This window comes from Mustelus asterias, chromosome 26 (genome assembly GCF_964213995.1).
Source record: "Mustelus asterias chromosome 26, sMusAst1.hap1.1, whole genome shotgun sequence".
In the NCBI taxonomy this organism is placed as follows: Eukaryota; Metazoa; Chordata; class Chondrichthyes; order Carcharhiniformes; family Triakidae; genus Mustelus; species Mustelus asterias.
In genome coordinates, this window is record NC_135826.1 from 25704036 (window position 1) to 25730904 (window position 26869).

Consider the following 26869-nt stretch of genomic DNA (forward strand, 5'->3'; position numbering starts at 1 on the left):
TGTAGTGTGTTGATTGAATGGGAAGCTAACAGAGTGAGTATACATTCACAGAGGGTATGATTGGGCCTGAAAGTGACTTGGTGACAGCGGTCTTGATGGTAAGTCTACTGTTGTAATTGGAGGTTATGTGAGAACTCGACTGCTAAGTACATTAGCAGTAATCCAAATTGTCCTGATTGAACAGAGGAGAGATTCAGTAGAAAGAGCTTGTATTTGTCAAGTTCAGAAGGATAAAAGATGATTTCATTGTAAATCCTAAGAGGACTTGTAAGTCTAGCTACTATTTTCTCTGTTTATAAATCCTAAAAGTAGTTTCAGGATAACAGGTCAGTCGCAGAAGAATGAGTGTGGTAGAGTTCTTCAGAGGGTTGTTAATGTTTGGAATTCTTTACTCCCTAAGGACTATGCCTGTGCAGTCATTGAGTATATTCAAGGTGGAGGTGGATGGGCTTTTGGGTACCAAGGAAGATGGGATAGGGCAGGAAAGTAGAATTAATGTACATCATCCATGAGTTTATTGCATGGTGGAGCAGGGTCCAGGGGCTGTACGGTTGACAATTTCTATTTCTTATCAAATATCCTAGTTATGCAACAGTATTTCAAAATGCAATCTGCAAACAAGGAGATAGAACTAACAATAATGGCAGAAAATGTGTAACCAAAATGAAGTGAGTGGGTTCATGGGGTGATAGAGGGCAGATATGATGTCTGAGGGATATCATATATACCATGAATGGGGAGTGTGAAACAACTGTGGGTTACGTTAGACCGGGAAGGACTAAGTAGTCGCCAGATTCTGGGGCTCGAGATCAATTTTCACATTCAAAAAGAATTAAAGGAGGAAATTAGGGATCTTTTGATTGATGTAATTCAGAAACTCCAACAAAATTGGCAAAAATACTTGAGGAATGGAGATTGGCAAATCTGGTTTCAATATTCAAAAGGGGATTGAGGGACAACCCTGATAACTACAGTCCAGTTAGCTGTATGTGCCTGGTGAGGAACACGGTTGAGGACATTCAAAGGAATGTTCTGAGCAAACATCTAAAGAGCACAGGTAGTGCAAAAACAGAAAATGTTGGAAAATCTCAGCAGGTCTGACAGCATCTGTGGAGAGAGAATAGAGAAAACAGAGTTTTGAGATTGGATGACCCTTCATCAGGGCCAGAGCTTTTATAATATGTAGTGGTCAGCATGGATTTAAGATAGGCCATATCTTACAAACTTAAGGAATTATTTGAGGAAGGACTAACCTACCAGACAAGGTAAACAATAGATGTCGTACACTTGGAATTTTAAGGTATTTGACAAAGATAGACATGTCAGAAAATCTGAGGGATTTTCCACTCAAGTGGAAGTGAATTTTTAATGGCATAATCACTCTTCATTACTTCCAAATAAATGCTCTGAAAATTAACTTTTACAGGTGTGTGGTCTCAATCCTTTAACTTTCAATTATTGTAAGGGGCTTCATTTTAATTTTAACTTTTTCTATCCCAATTTTCTTTCCCGCTTTCACTTTTCAACATGATTGTACATTGCATTAAATATTTACACAGTTTTGGACTCCACATGTTTCAGTGAGGATTCTTCAATCTTATTAACTTGAGCTCTTGTTTGCCCCATTAACATAGATCCCAGATCTGCTGTAGAAGGCAGCACACAGTTTAAGATGCCCGTTCACTGTAAGGTGCAGTTCGAGAGCCCTCAAAAAGCCTGGAGGAAGCTGCAAGCGTAATGAACCGCAAGCACCATTCGTTCACCACTGACAGCAACATCTGGGCCATTGTGACAGCTGAGCTTATGTACTGGCTCACTCTCACAGTATTGTGTGTGGAGCATGTTTATCAGTGTGTGACTATTCCATATTGTAGCATAGGCTGCTTTCTGCCATTTCGTCTATAACCTCCTAATCCTTGATGCTGAAAGTATCATGAGAAGCTTTGTTTCAAATACCATTCTGAGCCCCTTCTCTTACACAATGAGAAACTCACAGTTCATTTTGGCTAAAACCCTTTTCCACACTTCTGTTACCTTTTGACCGTAAAGGGTGGATTTCCCTGCATTTAGAACCTTTTTTTGTCAATAATGTAATGGAAATTGGAGGGTGTAGCAAGAAGGTGTATAAAGATGTGGCCTCCTCCCACACTCCAAAGATGTGTGGGTTAGACTGATTGGCCAAGGGGGTTTAGTGTCATGGGGATTACGGGGATAAGGCCTGGGTGGGATTGTGTCAATGCAGACTCGATGGACCAAATGGTCTCCTTCTGCACTGTAGTTCTATGATTCTATGAATAATCATGGATTGATTTGTGAGGCAGTGCAAACTGTCCCATTTGTCAGCAACCAACAGTTGTGTCTCCCAAGGTCTCCACTGAAATGAAGCAAAATGCCTTGCTTGGTTCCTTACTGTCTAACTTCAAATTCATCCACGATCAGATTCACAAACAGTATTTTTAGATGCTAATGGACTATGAACATTTTTTTAAATGGTCAAATTCAGATTCATTATGGACCAGTAATGGATTTAATAAATGACATCCACTAGCTGACTTTATTCCATCTTAAATTTATCAAACTGCTGCATTGTTATAATTCCTGACTCCAGGAGAGTGAAAAGGTATCTTCAAGTTCCCGTACAAAGAAATATAATGCAGGACAAAGAATGCCACTGAGTCTCTCCGTGATAATAATAATGGCAGCTACTTTAGTACAACAAGTAATGCTTTGGTTCCACTACAGTGTTTCGATAATTCACAAAAGAGCCAGTCTGCAAAGTGTTGCAGTGACTTCATCAAGAAAGAACATGAGAAAAAAACAGCAGCTGCAAATGTATACAAGTTGCATTGGTACACCAGTGTGGGACAGCAGACCATCGCGTTATAGAGAACTGTCTCATGACCAACACAAAAGAAAATGCATTACTCTTTCCAATGCAGCATTTTACCACGCAAATTATCAATCCAATATTGCAGCAAAGGGGTCCATTTTACAATGCTGGCTCCAGAATTTTTCCAGGTTATCATTTATCCAGTCTTTTTAACTTGTGACCCACAGTCATACACGTGCACCTTCTATGTAAAATGCAACATTTGTCCCGTAAAATGGCTGCATCCGTTTGCATCAGCTTAGTGAACAGTTGTGTACAGCATTTCCATTTTGAAAATCCTCTTGGGAAAGAATACCGCGGAAGAAAAATAAAACCGGGACAGGAAAATAATTCAACAGCATACCACTAGAGAAAGGAATGCATGAGTTGGTATGCCCAACAGGTGGGAAAGCTTTCCGAAGGCTGGATTGATAAATGAATCGTTTCCAACAGTGATGTGACTGCGGCTGTCGGAAGTTAGTACCAGGAGGTAATACTTTACACATTAGGCCTTTCAATAGAGTGTGGTTGTTTCCGATATCTCACCCCCCCCCCACCCCATCCCCATTCCAAAATCTTGTCAAATGGTCGATATAACAAAACTTAAACTGCTCGCTCCCACACAATGGCAGCAAGACATTTTCATTTGGTGTATATTGATTTTTCTTAATGAACCAGCTGCAGGAGCAATACAGATTAACACACACAAGGTATTCAACCCTTTGCCCTTTCTAAATGTATATTCCCTTTCTCCAAGCCCTTTACAGCATGCATTTTACACATAACAATGTGTACTATACTGCAAGTATAAACAGTAAATAAAAGTAGTCTAAAACATAAAGTGCATCTAAATGGCTTTGCACAAAGTTCTAAACATCCATGGTTATACTTCTGTCAAACTCAAGATTGTTATTACAAACAGTTGGCATTGGGTGGTAGGCTGGACAAACATGCCATCTTCATTCCATAGAAGGCAGGGATTCTTTTGTTTTCGTTCACCGCTTCTTCCTTCTTTTCTCCGTCGCCTGCCTCCAGTGCTGGTCCACACAGGTACAGAGGCAGCAGCAACACCATAATCCTCCAACCTCATTATTAGCTGCAACACATGGTAAGAAACAGGCATTAATTTATTGAAAAGACCAGTAATGGTGTCACATCGAAGTTGATCAATGAGCCATCGCAACTAAGAAGGATTGTCACAGAATAATACATTACTGAAAGAGGCCGGCTGAAGCTCTCCATAACCTTCATTTTATCATGTGCTGCATCATCAGGTATTTATTTGAATGAACCAGACAGAATCATGGAGTAGTTGCTGCACAGGAGGCCACCGGTCCATTGTGTCAGTGCTGGTCTCTACAAGAGCAACTAAGTTAGTCTCACTACCCCCTCCCCCACCGTCCTATCCCCTCAGTCCTGCAATTTATTTTTCTCTTCAGGTACTTCTCCGGATAATTCTTTTTTGAATAAAGTCCCAATTGCACTTGCTACCCTTACGCCTTCAGGGCAGAGCATTCCAGATCCTAATCAAAGTAAAGTTAATTTAATAGTCACAAGTTGGCTTGCATTAACACTGCGATGAAGTTACTGTGAAAATCCCCTAGTCGCCACACTCCGGTGCCTGTTTGGGTACACTGAGGGAGGATTTAGCATGGCTAACCAGCATATCTTTCGGACTGTGGGAGGAAACCAGAGCACCCGGAGGAAACCCACGCAGACACAGGGAGAACGTGCAAACTCCGCACAGACAGTGATCCAAGCCAGGAATCAAACCCAGGTCCTTGGCGCTGTGAGGCAGTAGTGCCAACCACTGTGCCACCGTGCTGCCCACGATCACTCACTGCATTAAAAAAAGCTCTCTGTTGGTTCTTTTGCCAAACTTATATTGATGACCTGTTTCTTGACTCTTCTGTCAGTGTGAGCAGTTCCTCTGAATCTGCTCAGTCTAGACCCTTGATGAATGGGCAGACATCCATCAAATGTCCTCTCAACATCCTCTAATGAGAACAACCCCAGCTTCATCAATCCATTGATTTAACTGAAACCACCCATGTCTGAAATCATTCTCGTAAATATTGTCTGCACCCTCTCTAAAGCACTTCACATTTGTCCTAAAGTATGGTGCCCAGAATTGGATCCTAGCCTCCAGCTGAAACTGAACCAGAGTGTTATAAAAGTTCACTCTAACTTCCTTGCTTGTACTCTATGCTTCTATCTAAGAAGCGCAGAATCCCATGCATCTTTTTGACTGCTTTCTCAATCTGCCCTGCCACCTTCAACGATTTGTATAGATGGGAACAGAGGAATTAGGAGCAGAAGGAGGCAAATTCAGCCCTTCGAGCCTGCTCTGCCATTTGAATCAGATCATGGCTGATCTCTCCCTGGTCTCAAATCCACCTTCCCACATTCCTCTTTCCTTTTTTTTATTAGAAATATATCTTTTTCCCTCTTGAAACCATTCAACAATTCAGACTCCACCGCGCTATGGGGCAGCGAGTTCCACCCTCTGCGAGAAGCAGCTCCTCCTCATCTCAGTTTTAAATCTACTGCCTCTCGACCTATATCTGTGACCTCTTGTTCGAGATTGCCCCATAAGAGGAAACATTTGGTCTACATTTACTTTATCAATCCCTTTTAAAATTTTACATACCTCGATCAGATCCCCTCTCATCCTTCTAAACTCCAGCGAGTATAAGCCCAAACTGTTAAATCTCTCCTCATACATCAACCCTTTCATCCCCAGAATCAATCTTCAGGTCTTTGTGTTCCTGCGTCCCCTTTAGAATGATACTTTATTTTATATTGCCTCTCCTTGTTCTTCCGACCAAAATGTACCATTTTTGTGCATTAAATTCCATCTGCCAGACGTCTGTCCATTTTACCAGCCAGTTTATGTCCATTTGAAGTCTATCTTTACCCTCTGCACAATATTTCCAAGTATTGTGTCATGTGGAAATTTTGACATAGTTCCAGGCAAACTGGACAGCTTCAGATATCCAGGTCAATCACTGACACCATGTTTGAACAAGACAACAACGAGCCATCGCTAAAATGTTTGTGTTACTGACTGAACAGGACCTGTAAGAATCTTATGTGAATCATATGTGAAAAGGCCAAGAAATATCACAGATTAACTGCAATTAAAACAAAATCAAAGCTCTAACTGAAAGTTAACTCAAAATCTGGATGGACACTGAACTCAAATCAGGACATTGTAAAATCTCAGCCTATCAACAGTTTATGAATGATTTTTTTAAAAAATCTTTTAAAAAGTACATTAAACTCAAACCAGGTAATTTTCTTGCTTCAGTTCACCAAATTTCCACTCATTTATGAGGTCACCAGGAATAGATATTCAAACAATCTTCTATCAAAATTACGAGAACTAGTTTGGAGAACTATCCCCTGAAATTTCCCAGTGAATGGTGCACTTTTCCTTACGTAGCTTAGGGTCAAGCTACCAAACCTTTACTTGGTTATAAACCGTCACTCTCAAACACTGTCCAGTCCTGTTGAAAGACCATTCATCAGCAACATTGGGCAGGGGGGGGGGGGCAATTTTCCAGCTGTTCACGCTGGCGGGATTCTCTGGTCCCACTGCAGTGAACGGAGATTTGGCTGAATTCTCTGTCCTCATTTGCAGCGGCGGCGGGACGTGAATGGCCAGGAAATTTCCGGCCATTATCTCCGTTTCTCTCTCCACAGATGCTCTTCATAGAATCCCTACAGTGCAAAAGGAGGCCATTCGGCCCATCGAGTCTGCACCGACCACAATCCCACCCAGACCCTATCCCCATGCATTTGCCCTAGCCAGTCCCCCTGACACTAAGGGGTCATTTAGCATGGCTAATCAACTTAACCTGCACACCTTTGGACTGTGGGAGGAAACCGGAGCACCTGGAGGAAACCCACACAGACACAGGGAGAACGTGCAGAATCTGCAGAGTCAGTGACCCAAGCCAGGAATCGAACCCAGGTCCCTGGCGCGCTGTGAGGCAGCAGTGCTAACCACTGTGCCACCGTGCTGCCCTGTTGTGTGCTTTCCAGAATGTTTTTTAGTATCAGCATTCTAAGTGACAAAATAATTGTAAAGCAAACAATATCTGCTGTTACTTCCTGATGATGCAAAAAGAACAAGATCGGAGTGTTTGGATAGATACATTTTTGTTAGAGATAAATCTTACGTCAGAGGGCATGTTTTACCCTTGTTCATCGATCTAGTACTAATCTAATTTTAAGTTGAATAGACTTTCTTTCAGTTAGTTAGATAACGGTTTTGGATATTTAAAGTTCTCGCTTCAACATTCTTCTCAGCGAAAAATCTCAATCAATTAATATGTTCTGAATGGTTTTAAAAAATTTTTAAAATCCATTACACTTCCACTTCTTAACCTTCTTACTTCTGCGATTGGGAATTACCAGCTAAGAACTCTTAACCAATTCCAGCATAAGCAGCTTATAACTACAAATGGAAAGGAACGGAGTTGGTTTTGCCCTGTGCTACTTGATCTTTTCTCGAGAACGTCCTCCAGAACTTTGTACATATAGTGCAAAATGATGAGAGTTGTGAAGATCGATTGGAGGCTGTTCTCCTTGGAGGAGAAGGCGGCTAAGAGGAGATTTGAAAGAGATGTTCAAAATCACGAGGGGGGCTGGACAGAGTAGATAGGGAGAAACTATTCCCACTCGTAGAAGGATTGAGAATGAAAGGGCACAGATTTAAAGTGATTTGCAAAAGAAGCAAATATGATGTGAGCAAAAACTTTTTCACACAGCAAGTAGTTTGGGTCTGGAATGCAATGCCAGGAAGAGTGGTGCAGGCAGGTTCAATTGAGGCATTCAAGAGGACATTAGATGATTTTTTGAATAGAAAAAATGTGCAGAGGTATGGGAAAAAGACAATGGAATGGCACCAAGTTATGATGCTGATTTGGAGAACAAGTTCAGACATGATGGGCCAAATGGCCTCCTTCTGTGCCGTATGTGATTTAGAACACCATTCACTAATTTCCTAGTTCTTCAACATCCTGGTACTCTTTCACCACTTTCTTCTTTCTCACCCCAAATGGAATCGTCCTGTCAGCTTGAGACATTAACACCAATGGAACAACTTGTATTTATAGCATCTCTTTAATGGAATAAAACATCATAAGGCAATGGTGGAGTGATTAAAATTAGAGATGTGCAAATGGTCAAATTTGGATGAACAGAGATTTCAGAGGGTTGTAGGGCTGGAGGAGGTGGGAGAGATAAGGGGATACAAAACCATGGAGGAATCTCAAAGCAAGGATGAGAATTTTAAAATTGTCTAGCTGGTAGCCTGGTGTAGGTCAGTGAGCATAGGGGTGGTGGACAATCATGTCACCATTGCCGGATGTTGCCTCAGCCACCTGGGCACGAAACTCTGGAATATAATCATACAATCGCTACAGTGCAAAAGGAGGCCATTCAGCCCATCGAACCTGCACCAGCAACAATCCCACCTGGCCCTATCCCCATGACTCCATGTATTTACCTTGCTAATCCCCCTGACACTAAGGGGAAATTTCACATGGCCAATCCAACTAACCCGCACATCTCTGGAGTCTGGGAGGAAACCGGAGCACCCGGAGAAAACCACGCGGGCACGGGGAGAACACGCGAACTCCACGCAAACAGTCACCCAAGGCCAGAATTGAACCCGGGTCCCTGGCGCTGTGAGGCAACAGTGCTAACCACTGTGCCACCGTGCCGCCGAATATCCTCATTAAACCTCTTCACCTCTCTTTCCTCCATTTAGACACTTTTTAAAACCTACCTCTTTCACCAAATGTTTGGTCTTCTCCTCACGTGATTTGGTATTTAGCTGTGTTTCATAATACTGGGAAGAACCTTGGAGGGACTTGGTGCAAGTTAGGACATGAACAGCTGGAGTTTTGGGTGACCTCAGGTTTACGAGAGGTAGAATGTGGGAGGCTGACCAGGATTGTATTGAAATAGTCAACTATAGAGATGGTAAAATAGAAATGAATATTTCAAGTTCAGATGAGCTGAAGTAGGGGTTAGGTGCAGGGCGATATTATGGAAATGGACATAGGTAGTCATAGTGACAATGCAGATATGTGACCAGCAACTCATGTCAGCATTAAATACGTCACCAAGGTCATAAACAATCTGGTTTAGCTTCTGACAGCTGCCAGCCAGAGAAAGAAGTGATATCCACAATGTGATAGAATTGTTGAACGCTTCAGTAGGTTGTAAGGTTGGCGGCATGGTGAGATTTCCATTACCACTGGAAAGAAGGAGTCAATTCTATCTCTTCCTGTTCATAGAATACCTACAATGCAGGAGGAGGCCATTCGGCCCATTGAACCTGCACTTACAACAATCCCACCCAGGCTTTATCCTCGTAACCCCACATATTGACCCTCCCAATACCCCGACATTTCCCTGACACTAAGGAGCAATTTAGCATGGCCAATCAACCTAACCCAGAGAAAGAGAGCAAAGAGAGAGAGAGATGCATTCGGTCACTGAGGTACACAGTCTGTGGTAGGGAACAATATACCTTTATTTTTTCTGAATTGCACAGCCTCGTAATTTTGTTATGCGGCCATACACATGCTGTAGGGGGATCGACTTGTGCCCAGAACGTTCATGTTGCCGGGCAGATTAGAGAGACCCAAAGGCAATAACTTTGGTCTTCCCAATATCTTTCTAGAAGAAATCCTTGCTCGTCCAGTACTGAATGTCAGGCTAGCAGCTTAGATGTAGCAGGAGGGTTAAGGTGGTGGCGAGTTGGAGCTGGGTGTCATTAAAGGATGTGTGGAAATTAACGCTGTGATTTCAGATGATGTTGTCGAGCAGCAACATGAGGGGGTGGGGGTAAGGGGTGGGGGGAGCCGGAAGAAGAGACATTCTCTGGTGACATGAAAGCAAAATCCTGCAGATGCTGCAAACCGCAGTTCTGATGAAAGGTCATCGACCTTAACACTCTTTCGCTTCACAGATGTGGCACGGTGGCACAGTGGTTAGCACTGCTGCCTCACTGCGCCAGGGACCCAGGTTCGATTCTGGCCTTGGGTGACTATCTGTGTGAAGTTTGCACATTCTCCCTGTGCCTGCGTGGGTTTCCTCCAGCTGCTCCGGTTTCCTTCCACACTCCAAAGATTGGCCATGCTAAATTGCCCCTTAGTATCAGGGGGATTAGCAGGGTAAATACGTGGAGTTATGGGGATAGGGCTTGGGTGGGATTGTTGTCGGTGCAGGCTTGATGGGTCAAATGACCTCCTTCTGCACTGAACGGATTCTATGATGCCTGATCTGCTGAGTTTATCCTGCTTTTTGTCTTCTTATTTCAGATTCTCTGAATAGAAAAGAATGGAACCAGCTGACTGCAGTCCCCACCCAGCTGGACAACGATGGAGAGGCAGCAGAGGAGGGTGGTGTTGTCAACCGTGTCAAAGCTGTGACAGGATGAGAAGGGACAAGGAGGGATGATTTACTTTTGTTACAGTCACAGAGGATGTCATTTGTGACGTTGATAAATAAACATTTTGGAACAGTGGCAGGGGAGGAATTCAAAAATAGAGTTCCAGGAAACAGGAGCATGGATGAGAGGTGACAGCATGTTTAAGGACTTTGGGAAAGGAAGGTTGGAGATAGGATAGAAGGGTCAAAGGTCGGTTTTCCTCACTCAGCCTCTGCACAGTGTGACTTCTCACCCTCAGTGGTTTCACCCCAATTTATTATGCTCTCCCTGAGTTCACTTCCCTCTCTCCATCTCAAATTCACATTGCCACCTTGCCCTTGCCGACCCAATTACGCCCACGTGCCAATCATAAGTACGCCCATTTCGGACCACAGCCTTGTAATAATCTCCTCCCATATCCCACCGATCCCATCTTGAAAGGGTCATCAATATGAAAATTCAATGGTCGTAAAGTCTTCAACATAGCAGGAGTGTTCAGTTTCTTTCATTGAATATCCAACTCCAGATTCACCCAGTTATTTTGCGAACTGAAGTCTTTTTTCACCATACACTGGCGATAGTGACAATGAGCAGTGCACTCCCAACACTTGCTGGCTCTGTTTCTCACTTGCCCTGTACTGGATTGTACAGCTCACAAACTAGAGCAGGGGTTAAGCAGATTGAGGGGCTGTTGATTCAGCTGTGATTTCTTGAAAAATAACTTCAAAACTATACCTGCTGCAGGTCATTTGAATCTGTCTTTTTCTCAGGTACCAACTTTTCTGATGCTTATTCCAAATATTTTGTGCTTTACAACTTTAAGGCACACGAGCTTAGATTTTCCAGCGTTCCCACTGACTTTTTTTTTGCTGAATCCTGGGTGGATAGATGTGAATAAGTGTTCAAAAGATGCACTCTGCTGTGTGTCTGCCTCTTTCCCCAGTGTCATTGATATAAAATATGCTCATGGGCAGGGAAATATGTGAACTGGATGGGAGAAGAGAAAGGCAATCATCATTGTTTCTGTTTTTTTGAATGATGATGCAAAAGCCTACATATAATACCTTCAATAACTGGCAAAGGTGAAAGGAGGATGCCTGAGGGAGATCTTCCTTGTGCAGGTCCATGAAAAGTTAGATTTATTTTGTACAAAAAGAACTATCATTTCGAGATCCGCTACCCACCCCCCCGTCCCAGAGAAAACTGGAAAGTCCATCTTCAGTGTGACTTTATAGAATACAGTAAGAAGTCTAACAACACCAGGTTAAAGTCCAACAAGTTTATTTGGTAGCAAATGCCACTTTATAGAATAACATAGAATCTCTACCCCGTGCAGAAGGAGGCCATTCGGTCCATCAAGACTGCATCAACATCAATCCCATCCAGGCTCGATCCTGGTAACCCCACATATTTACCCCACTAATCCCCCTGACACTAAGGGGCAATTTACCATGGCTAATCCAACTAACCTACACATCTTTGGACTGTGGGACTATTGGCGGCACGGTAGCACAGTGGTTAGCACTGCTGCTTCACAGCTCCAGGGTCCCGGGTTCAATTCCTGGCTCGGATCACTGTCTGTGTGGAGTTTGCACATTCTCCTCGTGTCTGCGTGGGTTTCCTCCGGGTGCTCCGGTTTCCTCCCACAGTCCAAAGATGTGCGGGTTAAGTTGATTGGCTAGGTTAACAATTGTCCCTGAGATGCGTAGTTAGAGGGATTAGCGGGTAAATATGTGGGGGTAGGGCCTGGGTGGGATTGTGGTCGGTGCAGACTCGATGGGCCGAATGGCCTCCTTCTGCACTGTAGGGTTTCTATGATTCTATGAAACCGGCACACCCGGAGGAAACCCACGCAGACAATGGGAGAACATGCAAACTCCACACAGACAGTGACCCGAGGCTGGAATTGAACCCGGTCCCTGGGGCTGTAAGGCAGCAGTGCTAACCACTGTGCCACCCTGAGTGGGAAATATTCATGATAAATCATATAAACCATTACAAACCCTGCAATTAAAAATAACTAGAACTAATGAGTGTGGACAAACATAATTTTTAGGACAGAATATTGAGAGTTCGACCTCGTTCTCTCAGGCACACCTGCCTCTAAACTTCGGCTACCAATTTTACATTATTCAGTAATGTCAGTCATTAAGTTTCCCTAAAGCTGGCAATGACTTTGACATGGGCAGTCAGTAAACTCTCCTTAGCACAGTACAAGTGTAAAGGTAAAGGCTACCCTTTGAGGTAGAACTGTCGTATGAGGAACGGTTGAGGACTCTGGGTCTGTACTCATTGGAGCTTTTGAGGGGATGAGGAGGGATCTTATTGAAACTTACAAGATACTGCGAGGCCTGGATAGAATGGACGTGGAGAGGATGTTTCCACTAGCAGGAAAAACTAGAACCAGAGGGCACAACCTCAGGCTAAAGGGACGATCTTTTAAAACAGAGATGAGGAGGAATTTCTTCAGCCAAAGAGTGGTGAACCTGTGGAACTCTTTGCCACAGAAGGTTGTGGAGGCCAGATCAGATTAAATGTCTTCTCTCTCTCAGGTGGTTATAAATGATGAAAGAAGACTATGTGAAAGAAGAGGAGGGGAGCGATCCCCAATATCCTGGCCAACATTTATTCCTCAATCAATATCACAAAAACAAGAGATTACCCTGGTCATAATTATATTGCTGTTCCTGGGATTGCACTGTATGAAAATTGGCTGTGATAGAATCCCTGCAATGCAGAAGAGGCCATTCGGCCCAACGAGTCCGCACCGACTCACCAACAGAGCATCTTTCACCCAGGCTCGCTCCCTTGCCCTATCCCTGTAAGCCCACACATTTACCAAGGCTGATCCACCTAATCTACACATCTTGGGACACTAAGGGTCAATTTAACATGGCCAATCCGCCTAACCTTTGGAGTGTGGGAGGAAACTGGAGCACCTGTAGGAAATCCACACAGACACGGGGAGAATGTGCAAGCTCCACACAGACAGTGACCCAAGGCCGGAACTGAAGCCGGCTCCCTGGAGCTGTGAGACAGCAGTGCTAACCACTGTGCCACCGTGATGCCATGCTTCCTATAATATAGCAGTGACTATGCTTCAAAATACTTCACTGGTTTAAAATTGCATTGTGATCCTTAGGTTGTGAAAGGCTCCACATAAATACAATATTTTATTTTTTACAAACATAAAAGTAACCAAATTTGTTTGATACAAGTTTTAATGTGAACATTTTGAGTGCAAAATTAAAGCATTGGTTACATGGTTATTCATTTAGTTAAGTGTTTGAGAATGAAACTTCAGCATTGTTTAATCTTTATTTTTAAAGTGGTATAAATATTAACCCCAGTTTTCATTCTTTAAATATTAGTTTCTATCAAAACTGAAAAACAGAAACATAAAATGATGAAAATAAACAGACCTATTGGAAGGACTTTATAGTTCAAATTTGGAGTGAAGTCCTGAATAAAATATTAGCTAAAAGCATGTGTACAAAGTAAACATTTTGGTTTCATTAAATCCTGTGCAATTTAGAAAGGAAAGATGAAAAATAGTTTAATTTCTTTCCTAAGTTTAATGCAGATCTTGGCAGTTGCTATAATCAAAAATGCCTTAAGTAAATGAAAATGAAAGTATGTTTTATATTTCATATATTATATATATCTCCATAGTAAGTAAAATTAATAAAGTTATAGGGACATAGGAATTAGGAGTAGAAGTTGGTAAATTCAACCCTTCGAGCCTGCCCCGCCATTCAATCAGATCATAGGTGGTCTCAAATCCACCTCCCCACCTATTCCCCATATCCCTTTAACCCATTTTTTATTAGATATATATCTATCTCCTTTTATATACCTCGATCAGATTCCCTCCCATCCTTCTAAACTCCAGCAAGTACAAGCCCAAACTGTTTAGTCTCTCCTCATACGTCAACCCTTTCATCCCCGGAATCAATCTGGTGAACCTCCTCTGAAATGCCTCCAATGCCGCCCACATCCTTCCTCAAATAAGGAGACCAAAACTGGACACAATACCCCAGATGTGGTCTCACTAACACCCTATACAATCGCAACAACACTTCTCTACTTTTATACTCCAGTCCCTTTGCAATAAATGCCAACATCACATTTGCCCTATTTATTACATGCTGCACCTGCATAACAACTTTCTGTGATTCATGAACATTGATACCCAGATCCCTCTGCGTGGACACATTTTTTCTGCCAAAATGGATGACCTCACACTTATCCACATTAAACTCCATCTCGTAGCTTATCTATATCCATCTTTTTATCCTCTTCATAGAATTCCTACAGTACAGAGGGATACCATTCAGCACATTGAGCCTGCCCTGACCACCATTCCACCCAAACCCCATCCCCATGACCCCACATATTTACCCTGCTACCTCCCCCGACACTAAGGGGCAATTTGGCATGGCCAATCAACCTAACCCACATATCTTTGGTGTGTGGGAGGAAGCCCACACAGACAGGGGGAGAACGTGCAAACTCCACACAATCACCCGAGGCCGGAATTGATCCTGGGTCCCTGGCGCTGTGAAGCAGCAGTGCTAACCACTGTGCCACCATGCCGCCGCTGCCTGCTTTTCCTTCTATTATAGTATCATCCGCAAATTTGCTATGTTACACTCTGTCCCCACTTGCAGATCATTTATATAGATTGTAAACAGCTGAGGTCCGAGGACTGAACCCTGCAGCACCCCGCTAGTTACATTTTGCTAGCCAGAGAAAGACCCATTTATCCCGACCCTCTGCTTTCTGTCAGTCATCCAATCCTCAATCCAATCTCGTATTCTACCCCCAGTTTTCTGCGATTCTACCTTTTGGATCAGTCTTTTATGCGGCACCTTGTCAAATGCATTCTGGAAGTCTATATACACCACTATCCACCTTGCTGGTTACATCTTCAAAGAACTCAAGCAAGTTTGTCAAGCATGACTTGCCCTTCAGAAAACCATGCGGACAATGGTGGATTGAGCTTTGTCTTTCCAAATGCTCAGTCATGTCTTCCTTAATGATTGATTCCAGCAACTTCCCCACCACAGAGATCAAGCTAACCGGCCTATAGTTTCCGACTTTTTGCCTCTCTCCCATTTTGAAAATAATCTTTACCTGTAGTAAATATAATTTTTCATCTGTGGAAAATGTCAAACATGCATATTCAATGAAAGTACATTTCATACATATACTAGGTATAAAATGTACTCTCGGCGGCATGGTGGCACAGTGGTTAGTGCTGCTGCCTCACAGCACCAGGGATGCGGGTTCGATTCCTGGTTTGGGTCACTGTCTGTGTGGAGTTTGCACGTTCTCCCTGTGTCTGCGTGGGTTTCCTCCGGGCGCTCTGGTTTCCTCCCACAGTCCAAAGATGTGCGGGTTAGGTGGATTGGCCATTCTCAATTGCCCCTTAGTATCAGGGAACTAAATAGGTTAAATGCATGGGGTTATGGGGATAGGGCCTGGGTGGGATTGTGGTCGGTGCAGACTCGATCAGCCAAATGGCCTCATTCTGCACCGTAGGATTCCATGATTCTAAGTATACAAGTACTTCCATGGTAAGCAAAACAAATAAAATAATTTTCTATCTGTGGGTAAGGGAAACGCTTACTTTCCAGAAACCAAACAAAACATGCATTCTGCTACATCTCTCGCACACATCTTTGCAATCTTTGTGGGACTGTGTAGTTTCATATCCAGCAACCCGACAATGTAATCGCTGACTCATCAGGAGCCGTGACAAGAGAGAAACACAGTTGCCTGTAGTCTTGGAGAAATTAAGCTTCATACAAGGCAACAGCTGGGCATGCTGCTAAAACTTCCCCCGAGGAAAATAAAAAGTGATTAACAGCTGCACATGAGCAGTTTATTTTGGTGCCCCTTTGGGGACCAGACATTACACCTTTAACTGTGACGATCGGAAACCATCTGCCTGGAATTTAATCACAACCAATAGTGGGAGAGATGAGACAGCTAAAGGTTAAACAGTTACATTGGATTAGCCAATCAAAATCAATCCAAATAGCTGTCATTTATAACCTTCAGCTAAATCAATTTTTCACGGTGGCACAGTGGTTAGCGCTGCTGCCTCATAGCGTCAGGGACATGGGTTCGATTCCCGGCTTGGGTAACTGTCTGGGCGGAGTCTGCATGTTCTCCCCATGTCTGCGTGGGCTTCCTCCGGTGGTCCAAAAGATGTGGTTAGGTGAATTGGCCATGCCAAATTCTCCCTCAGTGTACCCGAACAGGCGCCGGAGTGTGGTGACCAGGGGATTTTCACAGTAACTTCATTGTAGTATTAATGTAAGCCTAATTGCGACACTACTAAGTAACCTTTTTTCTGAAACTGAAAATCTCCATTCCTCGTGGAAAAAGCTCCTTTCTCTTGGGAACTATTTTTTTAAAAGTTGATCATGGAATGTGGGTGTCACTGGCAAGGCCGGTATTTGTTGTCCATCCCTAACTTCCCTCACAGTGGTTAGGAGTTAACCACATTGCTGTGGGTCTGGAGTCATACCTAGGTCAGACCACGTAAGGATGGCAGATTTCCTTCCTAAAAGGACATTAGTAAAACAGCTAGGTTTTTAAGACAATCGATGATAGCTTCATAGTTATAATTACCGAGGCTAGCTTTCAATTCATCGAATTTATTAACTTTAACCCATGCTCGACAGCATTCGCCTGGGCCAATGACCAGCTAAAAAGTTAAAACATCACCCAACTTAAAATGGTGACACTGGATGTGAATGCATGACAGCCAACAATATTCACTGATTGCTTGATTTCTTATACAAGTACCCAAAGTTAGAATGCCCAAAAGAAAAGCGAAATGCCTCTCAGTATGAATTCACATTCCGGTCTTTAACAGACCATTCATTCCCTATCTAATGCAAGGGTTCTTCTCCTAGTGGAGTTGATTTCCTCCATTATGCTTTCCTGTGTAGAGACTTGTAAAACCACATGCTCGGCCTTTCATGATTGTCAGTCACTTTGCTCTGAATTAATCAGGACAGCAGATGTGGGATAGAGAAACATGACGTTCTTTTAATACAATTCTTTTTCTTTAAAGAACAGGGGTCAGACCTTTGGCCCTTCAGCTTGTTCTGCCATTCAACTGGATCAAGGCTGATCTGTACCTCAACTCCACTTACTCCATATCCCTTGATAAACTTTGGCAAACAAAAATCTATCCACACACTCCTCAAACGTCCATGTTTGTGGCTTCCAAAAATCATAGAAAGAAACCCTACAGTGCAGAAGGAGGCCATTCGGCCCATCGAGTCTGCACCGACCACAATCCCACCCAGGCCCTACCCCCACATATTTACCCGCTAATCCCTCTAATCTACGCATCCCAGGACTCTAAGGGGCATTTTTTAACCTGGCCAATCAACCTAACCCGCACATCTTTGGACTGTGGGAGGAAACCGGAGCACCCGGAGGAAACCCACGCAGACACGAGGAGAATGTGCAAACTCCACACAGACAGTGACCCGAGCCGGGAATCGAACCTGGGACCCTGGAGTTGTGAAGCAGCAGTGCTAACCACTGAGCTACCGTGCCGCCCCAAGCTTTCAGCCAAATTCGTCAGACATGACCTACCCTCCACATTCTATGTTGAGTCTTTTTGTTCAGCTGGTGCATATCCATGTGCTTATTTTTGTTCACATTTCCTTATTTAGAGTCACAGAGTCATAGAGGTTTACAGCATGGAAACAGGCCCTTCGGCCCAACTTGTCCATCCCGCCCTTTTTTTAAACAACCAAGCTAGTCCCAATTGCCCGCGTTTGGCCCATATCCCTCGATAGCCATCTTACCCATGTAATGTCTAAGCGCTTTTTAAAAGACAAAATTGTACCTGCCTCTACTACTACTTCTGGCAGCTTGTTCCAGACACTCATCACCCTGTGTGTGTGAAACAATTGTCCCTCTGGACCCTTTTGTATCTCTCCCCTCTCACCTTAAACCTATGCTCTCTAGTTTTCGACTCCCCTACCTTTGGGAAAAGATATTGACTATCTAGCTGATCTATGCCCCTCATTATTTTATAGACCTCTATAAGATCATCCCTCAGCCTCCTACGCTCCAGAGAAGAAAGTCCCAGTCTATCCAGCATCTCCTTATAACTCAAACCATCAAGTCCTGGTAGCATCCTAGTAAATCTTTTCTAGTTTAGTAATATCCTTTCTATAATAGGGTGACCAGAACGGTACACATCTGAAACCTTCAGGAGACTAGACGTGCAATGGAATGTATATGGAGGCTGTGATCTGCAGATTAACAGCCAATTACAGATACACGCCATTTTAAGTAGTCCCTAACAGAGTAGCTTCATTATTTAGTTTTAAAAATTACAACCCATTTATTTGTTTTAAGTACCACCTACCCCGTTATAAAGTAATTGGGGACTGGGTACAATTTTTGTTTGTGACTGCCTGCGTACGTACATTACAGGTGGGTCAATGAAAGGGCCGATTTTCCAGTTCTGTAGAACTTCCACCTTAGGTTTCGATCTCCCTAACCCCCACCTTGGAACATGCTGTTGATTTAGGCTTTGCATTATGACTGGGAGGAAAATTAGCGCAGGCAACATCCCCATTTAAAGAGATTAAACCAATTAGCATGAGCAAGTAAAGCAGAAATTGATCTCAAGAATAGAATTCCTACAGTGCAGAAGGAAGCCATTCTGCCAATCGGGTCTGCACCAACTCTCAGGAGAAGAAATTATATACAGCTCTTGGGGCTAAAGGGATCTAGGAGGAAGGAGGGAGCGGGAGGGGGGAGGGGGTAGCGGGGGAAAATCAGGATATTGAATTCGATGTTCAGCCATGATCAAAATGAATGGCAGAGCAGGCTTGAAGGGCCAAATGGCCTACTTCTGCTTCTAGTTTCTATGTTTCTTATCCAGGTCCAATACTGTAACCCCATGCATTTACCATGGCTAATCCACCTAATCTATGCATCTTTGGACACTAAGGGACAATTTAGCATGACCAATTTACCTAACATATACATCTTTGGACTGTACGTCAACTATATATTGGGGGTGTATTGTAGGTTTTCGAGCAATTAGAGCAATGTCACATCATTGGGAATGCAGAAGATTTATTTATATTGTGTTTGGTTTATTTCAATGCCCATGTTATATATTGGACCTGAAAACTTTGGGTCGGGAACATATCCCGATATTAGAATTGTAGAATCCCCCCAGCGAGCCGACACTGACAATAACCCCACCCAGGCCCAATCCCCGCAACCCATATATTTACCTTGATAATCACCCTGACACTAAGGGACAATTTAGCATGACCAATCCAACTAACCCGCACATCTTTGGACTGTGAGAGGAAACTAGAGCATCCGGAGGAAACCCACGCAGACACGGGGAGAACGTGCAAACTCCACACAGACAGTCACCCAAGCCGGGAATCGAACCTGGGTCACTGGCGCTGAGAGGCGGCAGTGCTAACCACTCTGCCACCGTTCCGCCCTAGATAAATTTAAATCAGAAAACTTACTTTGAAATAGGTCGTTCTGATTTAAGTAGTTATTCCCAGGAACATGTCAACTAGAGTAGCTAACACGGGGTATTCCTGTACCCCTCACAATCATTGCTGTTATCTAAAGAAGGACCTATCCTTACACTCAAGGGCACATCATCCTGACCCTTTTCTGCAGGAAGTTGGTGATTTGAAAAAGTACTGCCTGACGTTAGCATGACTGCAGTTTCACTGGGAGAATTTCTTTTACTACATAACAAGGTGTACGAGTCACTCTAAAATATTTGAAAAAAAATTCTTGCAATGCACAGGCATATCATTATTCTTGTGTGTGATGAACTGTCTGGATAACAGCGATTAACGTAGTATTTATTCCAGGTGGTGCTGATTGGCCAGCAATGCACCATTCCCATCATTTGATAAAGTACTTCTTATCACGCGTGCAGATATTTATCACACAACACTCCTGGCCATGCCAGCTACATGGGAGAAAGATTAGAAATTACTGCCATTGTAAAGGATTACACTGACAGTAATTGGGAAAGAAGCAAAATTAGGATTGAGGATTTGATATTGGTCTTACTTCTTGCTAATTGGGAGCGAATTGTCAGTCATTATACATGGTTTAGGATCTTCAGAGAGAATAAAAAGTCTAACTCCAGATCCATATAGCTAGATCGTAGACAACAAGGTCTCCAGGAAACAGAGCTTGAATAGAGGCTGTTCTTTACAAATACTACAATGGCTTTGGAATGTCAGGACTTATCCTTAGGAGATGACAAGAAACAGGAAGATCCTTCTACAAATGTCAGTCAGCATCAAAAGCGCTTTGCTGAAACCTGCCACTGCATTTGACTGAAGACCAGTGTGTTGGGTGTCGACATTTCAGCAGGAATATGGTGACAAAGCTGTAATCTCTACTACATTAAGGCTTCATGCCAACCTCTGGAATCTGGGTACAACTTGGCAGTAGTTGCCACAAAATCTCCAAAATCAAGGTGGTGACCGATATTTTAATTCAGGAGCAACAATGGCAATACCTTTCGCCACTGACCAAGATCCATAACAGGAGAAAGCAATACACTCCATCACACTGCCGGCTTTCCACTATTACAAAGGGTTGCAGCTCAATGTCCACTTTCCAACCATGTGACTTTCTCTGTGCACAGTGCCACCCTTATTTGTAGAGTGTAAATACTGCTCCCTTGTGCTAGCCATCAATTGGTCCACTGTATGGAAGAGAAATCCCAAAGTTTTGCCCAGAACTTGAAAAGAAGGGAGGAATTAGATAGAGTTATCAACATGGTTCATACTGCCAGCATTATTGCTTGTAGGGCAGCACAGTGGCAGAGTGGTTAGCACTGCTGCCTCACAACGCCAGGGAGCCAGGTTCGATTCCTGGCTTGGGTCACTGTGCGGAGTTTGCACATTCTCCCCATGTCTGCGTGGGTTTCCTCCGGGTGCTCCGGTTTCCTCCCACAGCCTGAAAGACGTGCTGGTTAAGTGCATTGGCTATGCTAAATTCTCCCTCCGTGTACCCAAACAGGTGTCAGAGTGTGACGACTAGGGGATTTTCACAGTAACTCCATTGCAGTGTTAATGTCAGCCTACTTCTGACACTAATAAATAAACTAAACTAGAAATCTTCTGGTACAAAGTATGGCTAATGCCACATTCAGGCAGCTAAGAGCTGCTCTTTGTTTTGTTTTAAATATAGTTGTATTCCAAATACATGTTGAGGTCCTTATTGTCATTTGATGAAGTTTCCAACAGCTAACATCAATACAACTTTAACACTACAACATGCCTTGAAGTTCTTTATTTATAAAGTAAGCAGAGTAATAATATGCTGCACCTGACATTGATATTTTCATACCATGGTGATGCTTTATTGGAATTTGCGATAGTATTGGCAGAGAAAGAACCATGGTAAACAAAATGAACGCGAATAGCAATAGGTGAAGATTTCGTTTCCAAGACATATCCATTCAGATTAATTCCATGCAGTTGATAAAGCAGATAACTGTTAAACAGATTTTATATGATCCTACACATAGTGACTATGTAGCAGTATGAGCAACTATCATGCTGAAACCAATCTTCAAAGGAGTAGCAATCAGGAAGCTTGACAGCAATCCACGAAACAGTGCTCAGGTCATTTCTCTGACTTTTCTCTCCAAACCTGCTCAAGAAATATTCCCCCTTGGACAAATAATTATCTAATTTCTTACCAGAGCTTGAGGGATTTTAAATGCATTAACTAGGAAAAGATAAATCCATACAAGATCTGCTTGTATTGTGGATACTGACTACTTACATATTTTAAATTTTTTTTTAAATAGTTGAGGTATCATAAATGCAGGTTTGTTAGGATATTATGAACTTGTGTTTCAATATGTGGTAGGAAAATTGTCTTTTCTTTTCAGGTGTAGCCATGATTTTGATTTGATTTATTGTCACGTATTAATTGAGAGTGAAAAGTATTGTTTCTTGCGCGCTATGCAAAGCATACCGTACATAGAGAAGGAAACGAGAGAGTGCAGAATGTAGTGTTACAGTCGTAGCTAGGGTGTAGAGAAAGATCAACTTAATGCAAGGCAAGTCCATTCAAAAGCTCTGACAGCAGCAGGGAAGAATCTATTCTTGAGTCAGTTGATATGTGACCTCAGACTTTTGTATCTTTTTCCCGAAGGAAGAAGGTGGAAGAGAGAATATCTTGGAATCACGAGCTTTCATAATGACTCACCTGATGAAGGAGCCACGCTCCGAAAGCTCGTGATTCCAAATAAACCTGTTGGACTTAAACCTGATGTTGTGAGACTTCTCACTTGAGGTTAGCAGAGTTTCAGTGAATTACATTCTGAAACACCAATTGTTTTGTGGAAAGGAGATATTAAAACACCTGCAATTTAAAAGGTCTTCCTCAACTTCAAACCTGGAATAAAAATCGTAGCCAAGTGGACAGCACGGCTGTCACAGAATATTACCAAATTATGTTTTGCCAGCGGAGATTGCAACATAAAGTCACTCAAAAATGATGCCGAGTTGTCAAACCACATGACTTCGTGCACAGGGTTGAATAAGATGTCTTTACAAATCTTAGCCATCGCAGTGAATTAGAGACCAAACATTAATACGCCATGACCACGTCAGTGTTTCTCAGTAGTTTTGGTCTAATCACAGGAAGTAATTGTCAACTACCTAAAACAACCTCTATCTGCGAACATAACATGGAACATTCATTGGGATCGTACTACCAAACTAAGGGTGCATTTTCTTTTATTTGTTCATGGGGTGTGGGCAGCGCTGGCTGGGTCAGCATTTATTGTCCACCTTGGAGGGCATTTCAAGAGTCAACCACATTGTTGTGGATCTGGAGTCACGTGTAGGTAAGGATGACAAATTTCCTTCCCTAAAGGACATAAGTGAACCAGATGGGTTTTTACAACAATCGACAATGGTTTCATGGTCATCTGTAGACTTTCAATTCCAGATTTGATTTTAATTGAATTCAAATTTCACCATCTGCCGTGGTGGGATTCGAACCTGGGTCCGCAGAACATTATCCTGGGTCTCTGGATTACTGGTCCAGTGACAATACACTACACCACCGCCTCCCCGTTGCTGTGGAGCTGCAGAGCAAGAACCACAGTGCCATGCCACTGTAGATGTCATGCAAAGTCAGGTAGACTGAAAGAACCTCCATGAATGCTCGTACAGGCCCAACAATCTTTAGGTTCAAACTTGAATTTCAGATAGACATCAGACCACAGTATAAATCATCTTCTGTAGTTGGGTCCCAAAAGTGGAACACCATTGTCAAGCATTAAAAAAATCTTGTTAATTCTAGCGATAGTTAAATAAAAAATTTTAAAGAAAAAATGTTCTTTTATTAACTGTTCTCTTTTTATATGAAGTAAAATAACATGCAAGTTCCATGTAAACAAGCCAGGTTTTGGAGGTATCTTCTGTAAATGGGCTCTGAAAATCTGAAACCAATTCCACAGCCATTTGCTCCAAGTTCCACCAATGAACTAAGAATGTACTAGGAAAGATTTATCAGTTACAAAAGTCAGAATTCATAGTTTTACTCAAAATAACCCTCCCCCAACTTCCTACGGCCCAGATGGTAGCTAGTTTGCATTAATTCCTACCTCAAGGTACTGTAAAACTCTAGGTTGAAGGTTCAAACACCTCAGAATAAACAGCCTGTCTACTCAGCCAGAACACTGTTGATTTATTTGCTTTTTATATGAGGTAAAAACGACTTCATCTCTTAAAGGAAGACCAGGACAATTCCAGGGGAGGTGATGGCCTAATGGTATTATCACTAGCCCATGTCTGCGTGGGTTTCCTCTGGGTGCTCCAGTTTCCTCCCACACTCTAAAGATGTGCGAGTTAGGTTGATTGGGGCGGCACGGTGGCACAGTGGTTAGCACTGCTGCCTCACTCACCTGATGAAGGGGCAGTGCTCCGAAGGCTTGTGGCTTGTGCTACCAAATAATCCTGTTGGATTTTAACCTGGTGTTGCGAGACCTCTTACTGTGCTTACCCCAGTCCAACACCAGCATCTCCACATCATGGCCTCACTGCGTCAGGGACCCGGGTTCAATTTCAGCCTCGGGTCACTGTCTGTGTGGAGTTTGCACATTCTCCCCGTGTCTGCGTGGGTTTCCTCCGGGTGCTCCGGTTTCCTCCCACACTCTAAAGATGTGCGGGTTAGGTTAATTGGCCATGCTAAATTGCCCTTTAGTGTCAGGTGGAATTAGGAGGGTAAAATACGGGGATAGGGCCTGGGTGGGATTGTGGTCGGTACAGACTGGATGGGCTGAAAGGCCTCCTTCTGTACTGTAGGGATTCTATGATTGTGTATTAATCCAGAAACTCAGCTAATGCTCTGGGGACCCAGGTTCGAATCCCGCCACAGCAGATGGTGGAAATATCTGAAATTAACAATCTACTGATGCCCATGAAACCATTGTCAATTGTCGGAAAAATCCATCTGGTTCACTAATGTCCTTCAGGGAAGGAAATCTGCCGTCCTTACCTAGTCTGGGCTACATGTGACTCGAGCCACAGCAATGTGGTTGACTCTCAATTGCCCTTTGAAATGGGCAAGCCATTCAGTTCAAGGACAACCAGGGATGGGCAATAAACGCTGGTCAGCCAGCGACGCCCATGTCCCATGAATGAATTTTAAAAAAGACTTCAAAATCTCATAACACATCAACTATGATGTGGAGATGCCGGAGTTGGACTGGGGTGGGCACAGTAAGAAGTTTCACAACACCAGGTTAAAATCCAATAGGTTTATTTGGCAGCACGAACTTTCGGAGCACTGCTCCTTTATCACTCACCTGATGAAGGAGCAGCGCTCCGAAAGCTCATGCTACCAAATAAATCTGTTGGACTTCAACCTGGTGTTGTGAGACTTCTTACTGCCTCATTCAACTATCACCAAAGAAACTCACTTTAACCTTGTACATTCTGACCTGCAAGATGACTAATTCCGAATGAATTAAACATTAAACCTTTCATCTATGCCCACTACATCTAATTTCTTCCTTTCCAATTTAAAAGCTCTTTTGAAAACCCCAATGCTGTAAAAAGGAGGAAAGAGAGACTGACTCATGGAATTTGATTAATAAAGATTGCTGAAATAATCCCTGGATGAGTCACTTATACCACACTAGAACCATGACATGAATGAGCAGGTGCCTGAGGAAAACTCAAGCAAAATTACTATGTACAACTCTTCACCATCCCCCGGACTCCTACACACATTCTCTAATCATCTCAGGGGTGCTGAAGGTGCAGTCTTTGTATTAGCCCAATGGAAGAGGTATAGCGATACGTCAGGAACAACAAACTCCACTTGCATCACCGGGAATTAGGGAAATTAAATAATTACCTTAATGTTTGTTCTCATCAAGTCGAAGCCAATATTTTATATGTAAACAGATAGTCATTTTTTCAGGTTACATGCAATGTCTTATAGTATAGTTAAATAAGACTTCAGGTCCCCCATAATAAATTCACGGTGGCACAGTGGTTAGCAACTGCTGCCTCTGGGCCCCAGGGACCCGGGTTCAATTCCAGCCTTGAGTGACTGGCATGTGTGGAGTTTGCATGTTCTCCCCATGTCTGCGTGGGTTTCCTCCGGGTGCTACAGTTTTCTCCCACAGTCCAAAGATGTGCAGGTTAGACTGACTGGCCATCATAAATTGTCCCTTAGTGTCAGGGGAATTAGCAGTAGGGTTCAGAGGATAGGGCCTTGGTTGGATTGCTGTCAGTGCAGGTGCGATGGGCTGCATGGCCTCCTTCTGCACTGTAAGGATTCTAATGAATTATTCATTCAGAGGCTATGCTATTGATGTTCTTTTAAATATCACTTACAATCCAAGCTATACTCTTGGGTCATGAGTGACTTGCTGAAATTACTAATCTCTGATTCACTGGTAAAAGTATCCGATATTTTAAAAACTATTATATTTTAGATAGATGAAAATTCAAATAGAAATATAGCACAGTAAATGCATATATCATAAGGGATCTTCCATGACATTGCTCATGGTAATTACAGGATACAAGCACTTACCTGTCTCCATTCCTACTTGCTGCTGGTTCTGTCTTCTCTTCACCTTCTGTCTCTTTCTGCAAGTCTCTCAGCCATCTTACTTCCCTCTTTCTTAAATATCTGTTCTACTCCCTTGTGCCCTGCGCTCTCACGCGGTGAAGGCAGCAGCAATTATTAGGCCCGATTTTAACTCCGTGTAAGTGAATGGGTTTGGAGTCAAAACCTCGTTCAATAACTCAGGGGTATAGTAACAACTTCAACAACCCTACCCCATCTGCAGACATCATCTCTGCCCCTCCTCATCCTGTAGTGATTGCCTTTGCTTTGCCGTACCCTGCTCAACCAGTTTGTACTCATTCTCAACGCGTGCAGTTCTGGCCGCCACACTACCAGAAGAACGTGGAAACTTTGGAGAAAGTGCAAAGAAGGTTCACCAGGATGTTGCCTGGTCT

The 26869-nt window shown here is 43.1% G+C and overlaps 1 protein-coding gene across 2 annotated transcripts in view; it reads right to left on the reverse strand.

Moving 5' to 3' along the window:
- Nucleotides 1-2684: 2684 nt before the first annotated feature.
- Nucleotides 2685-26869, reverse strand: part of stk11 (serine/threonine kinase 11) — a 148995-nt gene continuing 124810 nt past the window's right edge. For both annotated transcript variants that reach the window (XM_078198304.1, XM_078198305.1), the window contains one exon: nt 2685-3965. Coding sequence is in view for 1 of the 2 variants with exons in the window: in XM_078198305.1 (XP_078054431.1) it covers nt 3865-3965 (101 nt within the window). In the remaining variant the exon portion in view is untranslated. The remainder of the gene's footprint in view (nt 3966-26869) is intronic.